The following is a 7,175-nucleotide window of genomic DNA, read 5'->3' on the forward strand; positions in this document are numbered from 1 at the left end:
AAAATAAATATGAAAAATAAAATAAATTAAAATTTTATATTTAAGATTAAAATAAAAATTTAAAACCTAATGCAAAGTAATATAAAATGAATATTTTTCAAAATTATACTAACCGTCAGATGTCGTGCGGAGAAAGGCGGACCCATGAGGTCCATTCCAGTCCCACGCTCTTCCAACAGCGCGTGAGAATCTGGGGATGTCCCTTCCTCCCTCCACGAGACTGTTTATCTCCATTCTCTATTTGACGCTAATGTTCCGTCTCGCCTTACTTTCTGGCTTAGTTCGCTTCTTCGTACTTCCGTAAGCACTCTCTCTGCCAACTCTCCTTCTTCGCATGCTTTCGTCCCTCCGGCTCCATTATCGGAGCCCCAGCTCCATATAGAACCCGTGATAATTTACATTATCGTTTTCTTTCTCCACTTTTCTGTGCTTTCAGATCTTGAATTCAGCAAAAATGTCTAAACCATGGGGTGGTGCCGGAGCTTGGGCCGCCGAGGCCGAGCGCGCCGAGGCCGAAGAGCGCGAGGCAGCGGCAGCATCTGCTGCTTCGGGATCCCAGAACTTCCCCAGCCTAAAGGAGGCCGTGAATACGAAGCCTAAGAAGAAGAAAATGACTCTGGGGGAGTTTAATAGTATTTCCACTGTCGGCGGAGGTGGTATGGCCACCGAGTATAAGGGCCTGACGCCGGATGAGATGCTTCGGCTCCCTACGGGCCCGAAAGAACGTTCTGCGGATGAGATGCCGTACGGTCGTGGGTTTTCCTCTTTTGGGCGTTCTGGTCCGCCGCAAGGACGCATGCGAGACCGTGATGACAATGATGGTTCTTGGGGTGGAGGAAGAAGATCCTATGGAGGATTTGATGAAGAACGCAGGGGTCCCCCTTCTAGGGTTTCTGACTACGATCAGCCATCCAGGGCAGACGGGGATGATAATTGGGCTTCGGGTAAAAAATCTCTTCCATCGTTCGATTCAGGTCGGCAAAATCGCTATGGTTCGCTTGGTGGTGGTTCCAGGGCGGATGAGAAGGATAACTGGTCAGTTGGTAAAAAGCCTTTTTCTGCTAGACCTTCCGCATTTGGTTCTGGGTTTCGCGATTCAGGTGTGGAGCCTGACCGCTGGACTAGGGGACCGTCACGTGATAACGACCGAGAGCGTCCCAGATTGGTTTTGGATCCGCCAAAAGGTAATGCCCCTGGTAATGAGCCGGTGAAGACAAATAAGGCGAATCCTTTTGGCGCAGCTAGGCCCAGGGAAGAAGTTTTGGCTGAGAAGGGTGTGGATTGGAAGAAGGTGGACTCTGAAATTGAAGCTAAGAAGACAAGTAGGCCTTCAAGTTCGCACTCTATCAGGCCATCCAGTGCTCAATCCAGTCGTTCTGAGGATACAGGGTTGCAGGAGACAGAAACTATGATAAAACCCAGACCAAAGGTGAATCCATTTGGGGATGCAAGACCCCGAGAAGTATTGCTGGAGGAGCGAGGTAAAGATTGGCGGAAGATTGATCTTGAATTGGAGCATCGTGGTGTTGACAGGTCTGTATTTCATTATGTTTTTATATTGCCTAGCCATGATGATTCGGTTATAGCATTCTGATGATATGCTTAACGATTAATGGTTTCCCCCTTTTCTTGGAGATGCTATCTTAGTTTTGCACTGGTTTTGTATTAAATATGCTTCTACTAGATATTGAGGTCTGGTAATGGTTTAATCATGTCATTTACTAGAAAATATTTCTTTAATGTTGCGTACTGTTTATCCCTTGTTACAGCTAGTTTAGCTATTGCTTATGTAATTTCTGAAAAGTTTCCAGGATCCGTTATCATTTTAAATTTTAAGAGAACAGGAGTTCATTAATTTTAACGGGTCTTGTTGTGATGGATGAATTGGTCTGGTGATTCTGTGGAAGCATACTTTGTGTCACACACGCCAAAAAGAAAATAAATGGAATAATTGGATGCTTAGAGAGTTGTGTGGTGGAGAATGCTGGTCCATTTTGTTTTGTGCATGTCTTAAAGTTGACAAAAGATGTAATTGTACCTAAACAGTTACATTCAGAGGTGCTGCAAAATTTAAATGGTATAATACAACCATAGTAAGGTTTATAGATGATTCAACACTTTTGTGCCCTACTAACCCAGCGGACTAGCTTTCAGTTTATATCATGAGATGGTTTCTCATAACAATATTTGATAAATGGCTGGTGATAGCTTAGTGGGAACTGGCTTCTAAATTCTTGATGTTTAATAGAATAATGGAACAGTTAAATTATATCGATTCAATTTATGTTAGAGTTTTTTGGCCCTTTCGTACTTTCCTGCCTGGCTTAACGTAGTACAGTCCTTTAAAGGGAATATTTAATTTATAACCGGAGTTAGAACTGAATGTAAACTTTCATCGTTTGGGTTCAGGTTGGTGTAACTATTTATTGGAGATTTGTATATGTTGAAGATATAATTTTTAGGGGCATTTTTATGAGCAAAGAAAGTGATTAGTGACTTTTGAGTCCAAGGCCATTATACCAGCTAACCGAAGTTGTTTATATTGCATGTTTGTAAATATATGGAGTTCAATTTATTATTTTTACATGATAATGTGACTCTGAGTGCATGTTTGGTTTCACTTTGGAAAACATCAAAACCATTTTCAATGTGAGACCAAACATGCTTTAAGCTGTTTTGCTAACACTCATTAAGGGCCTGTTTGGAATAGCTTATAAGTAACTTTTCAACCGTGATTTACAGAATATGGGATAAGTATGTGAGAGGAGTTTTGTTTCGGGTTATGTGAAATGTGCTGAAAGGTGTTTTAAAATGCTATCCCAAACAGGCCCTAAATACTGTTCCATTTTTTTTTTTTTATTAATTCAGTGCATTTTTCACTTAATGCAATAGTTTTTATGACAGAAGCGTAGGGTGTATGGGTTTCTTTTGAGTAACTTATTATTTTAATCTTAAATTAGTGAAGTATGGGTTTGTAGCTAAAGTTAGGATTCAGATAAGTTTCGCCTTCTATGGTTCAAAGGATTTGGACAGAAAAAGGAAGGAATAACATTGTGGCAATGAACTGTTTTTGTTGTGGTTTGGAACGTTTGGTTGGAGAGCAAACGTTCATTCCATCAGGGGTGCGGTCTTTAATTCCTTGTGGGGTTAAAGGAACTATTGTGTCATCTTTCTGGAGTTTGGCTTTGGATTTTATTTTATGGACTTAATTTATTAGATATGCAGATGGATTGGAGAATTTTGCTTTATCATTATCTCCTATCTTCTATTCTTTTCTGTTCTTGTTTCAATTCTGGTACTCTATTTTAGGTCAATACTTGCATCTTCCTCAATTGGACGTTTTCTTCTCTTATAAATTTTTTTTTTTGGTTTCTGAAAAAATAAAACCTTTTCGCTCATGTAATCAAACCACTGTAGAGTTTTGGCCCAGTGTTATGTCTATCACTTCTGCCTTTTAATTTTATGTAAGTTAGCTGAATTAAATAGACTGTTCCCCTCTGCCCCATCGTACTGATGATAATTTCACAGTATTATGTGTTTATATGTAGGCGTTAGGGGTCCGTAGACCATACTTGGTAGCACTGGAGTTGATAAAATTGCATTATAAAATAATTATGCAGACTTGCAGTGTTATTACACCAGTTCACTATTAGATTATAAGTTTTGTTGTATATCAGATTATTAAATACCACATTAGATGGACGTTAATGACTATGATTCTATCATCAAGTAGTTAATGGCTGTTATTTTGCATAAATACTTAATGTTGGTTCCAATCTATACATCATGTCAAGCAAAATCTATATAATAAAAGGTCTCAATTTAATGGTAGCTACTTTTGGAAAACGTACTTTGAACAAAGGTGTGAAATTGATTTAATTGCGGTCAAGTGATATCTTTTATTTTTGACTGTATGAGATTGAATCAACTAGAAAACTGTTAAGACCTATGATCTATCAACACAGAAAATACATCAAAAGCTCAGGACACAGCATGGTAAAATTCTTCTAAAGCTTAGCGTTATAAATCATGTCCTCTCTTTGCGTGCCAAGTAAAGATGTTTCTGAGAACTAATCATGTGCTAAGAACAAAGAGAATCTGTGTAAATTATTCTATGCCATAATGCAATTAGAGGGGAAGATATGCCCCTGAAGATGCTTGCATCTCGCCAGCTATAGGATACCAAATGAACAAATTTGTTGGGAGTAGAGATAACTTCATCTGGAGATAGGAATTGATTACAGAAACAATTAAACTGGGTGAAGGTGGAAACATTCAAGCAAGATCAATACGAATGAGGATAATCAATAATGACGAAAGGAAGAACTGTTGAGGTTCAATATTTAGACAGCTCGGACTGATGAAATGATATTATTCGTTGGATTTTGATGGGAGTCCTGATCTCCCGCTGAGGTGGCAGTATAAAATAGCTACAGCAGACAATAAATATACTGCAAAACAAGACCAATAGCAGCTTTGAGGGGACTACCTTCCACAAGAATGTGGAAAATTCTCCTGGCGCCATTTTTTCCTACTTTTCTAATAAACTTCCTCTTGAACCTCCTATTGAGCTTTGGCATGCCCCTTGGCTTAAATCTTTAACTGCCTCGTACTTTTGTACAGTTCATACTGAGTGTGGGGGGATCTATCAGGGTGCGGATATTTTGGTGGATATGTACCATCCGATTAATATAGTTTAGCATTAGTAAAAACTTGTAATACATTTGAACATGTCTACCACTTTGGATGTATTCCAACAAGCTTCATGCTTATGTCTAATATTCCATAAGAATTTTTTAATTAAACTCATGCTATATTTATTGTTTTGCTTATCATCTGCATATATGCTCATGTTGGCATCTGGATTCCTGACAAAGTTGACATTTCAGGCCAGAAACTAGGGAGGAAAAGTTATTGAAAGAAGAAATTGATAATTTGAAGAAGCAGCTTGAGAACGAGTCATCATTAGATTCAAGGAAGGAATCTGTGGAAGAAGCTCGTGGAGACCACAATAGCCCACAAAAAATTTTGCTTCAGAGGGAAAGGGAGCTGCAATCTCTAATTCGTGATCTGGATGACAAGGTTCGTTTTGGACAAAAAGCTATTGAAAGGCCGGGTTCCGGAGCGGGAAGGCCGGGTTCCGGAGCAGGAAGGCCACCTTCTGGAGCAGGAAGGGCTGCTGGTTTTTCTGATAGGCCGCATTCTCGGTCTGGCTCATTTGAGGATTCTCGGAGTGTGGAATTCACAGACAGGCCTCCATCCCGAGGCACAGGGGATTTGTGGACTCGGCCTGATGACAGAAGATCATTTCAAGGTGCCAGGGACAGAGGGTTTCCAAATAGCAGAGTCTTGGATAGGTGAGCATGTATTGCTGTATTCCTGTCTTTTTCCTATTGCCACTCCTGGCAAGAAGTTTGTTTTACCTGTCTCTTGGGAACAGTTCCCAAGTTTATAATCTAGAAAATGGTTGCATGATTCTAGTGCTCCATATACCCTTTGATAGTATGTTTATACGCTGGGACCGAAAGTGTGCGCATATAGTGTCTCCTGGCATGAGGTCCCAAGTTTATAACCAAGAAAATGGCTGCATACAATATAGTAGTCCATAGATCCTTTGAGATTGGTTATATGTTGAGACATGAAGTGTGCGCATATAGCTGAATTCTTCGCATGAGTTTGGAACATCTGTAAATGTACTTATTGGCCTTCAGAATTATTATTAGAAGGCTGATAGTTGTGCTGTCTTACAGGTCAACATCGAGAGAGAGATGGTGACTGGCGGCTGAGGAGTAAGAGTTATCTTCAACTTTTGATGAGCAGAGCCTAATACTATTTTGCCCCCTCTTATTTGTCTTTTCAGATAGTTTTGTTTCATTTTGCTCCTGGAATTGGAGCGGCAATCATTGATTACGGGCATAACAACTTTTGCCTTTGTTAATGGCACATCCTGAAACAGCGTAAATTTGTTTCCATGTGATTTTTTTGGGTGTCTGGTGGAATGAAGGGAGCCTGTAATTTTATTAGGAGTAATTGGTTAAATTTTTATGAAAATCATGAAACTTGGCAATGAACGTGATATTGCCCAAAATCTATACCGTGATCATGTATGATGCCCACTGTACCTTCCATTTTGACTGACACTTTGGCATAGGTTGCGATTCTGCATTTTTGTTTTCTGCCTCTGAAGTGTGAAGTACCTGATGCTGATGGTGTTATTATCATTATTCAAAGAACTTTCATGTGTTACAATCTACAGCGAAAGGGTTGAAGGAATAAAATGTAATCCCAGTCGTGCTTCTAGTCACTGGTTTATTTATTTTCTTTTGTTTCTTTTCTTTTTTTGTTTTTTTGTTTTTGTAAGGATGTGGTCAGTTAATTTGTACATCAGTTGAAAATTAGATCTTTTTCTGCTGCTTGTGTGGAGTGCTACAATTTTTTTCCCTTGCACCCTTTTTTGGTAAAAGAAGGGAACAGTAATCTGGTTTTTTTTGGCTATCCATTTGTGTGGGAGTATGCTTTGATATGCTGACTGGTTTTTTTGGCTGTATACCTTGAATCTTGAAAATATATGCATAATATAATATGATTGAACTCCTGTAGAATTAATACAAATGGTTCTTATTATATGGTGGCCACTAGATGCATGATAAACACGACTTAGAGCTAGGTATGTTACCATAGTCCTCAGATTAGCTGATATCCTGAAGTTAGCTCAATTGGTAAGGATATGGGCCTGAAAAAGAAAAAGGAGGATGCATGCTATTTTTTTTTTTTTCCTTAAATGAAGATATTATCTCATCAATTTTTAAGGCAAGGTGGTATAGGCACTATTTCGGTAAGGGTTTTTATGGTAATTATCCTAGGAGAAAAGAAAGTAAGATTCCTGAGAGTTTGTTACAGGAAAGAGAATGTATGGGCCTGATGTATATGAAGGATAGAATATATGTGTGTACTGCTTTGATTTTCATTTTCGTGAATGAATATTCTGTTTCTCTCCCTTTCCTCTCTATCATAAGGTATCAGAGCCCTCCTCTCCGGCCCCATGGCTCTGTCGGAGACGCGATCCTCGTCCGATCGTCTTTTAGACATTGAGCATCGTCTCGATCAGCAACAGACCCTTTTTGACTTTGTTAATGCTCCATTGGACCAACAATCTAATATCTCTGATGTTAAAG

General features: G+C 39.3%; 1 protein-coding gene across 1 annotated transcript; it reads left to right on the forward strand.

Moving 5' to 3' along the window:
• The first annotated feature begins 280 nt into the window (after window positions 1–280).
• On the forward strand, window positions 281–6,402 carry LOC114712061 (eukaryotic translation initiation factor 4B2). The gene is made up of 3 exons (XM_028896513.1): window positions 281–1,533; window positions 4,890–5,357; window positions 5,751–6,402. The coding sequence occupies exons 1-3, from the start codon at window positions 455–457 to the stop codon at window positions 5,773–5,775; spliced, it is 1,572 nt and encodes a 523-aa protein (XP_028752346.1). The 5' UTR covers window positions 281–454; the 3' UTR covers window positions 5,776–6,402.
• The last annotated feature ends 773 nt before the right edge of the window (window positions 6,403–7,175 follow it).

This window comes from Neltuma alba, unplaced genomic scaffold (genome assembly GCF_004799145.2).
Source record: "Neltuma alba isolate B1F8T4 unplaced genomic scaffold, ASM479914v2 tig00011331_pilon, whole genome shotgun sequence".
Taxonomy (NCBI): domain Eukaryota; kingdom Viridiplantae; phylum Streptophyta; class Magnoliopsida; order Fabales; family Fabaceae; genus Neltuma; species Neltuma alba.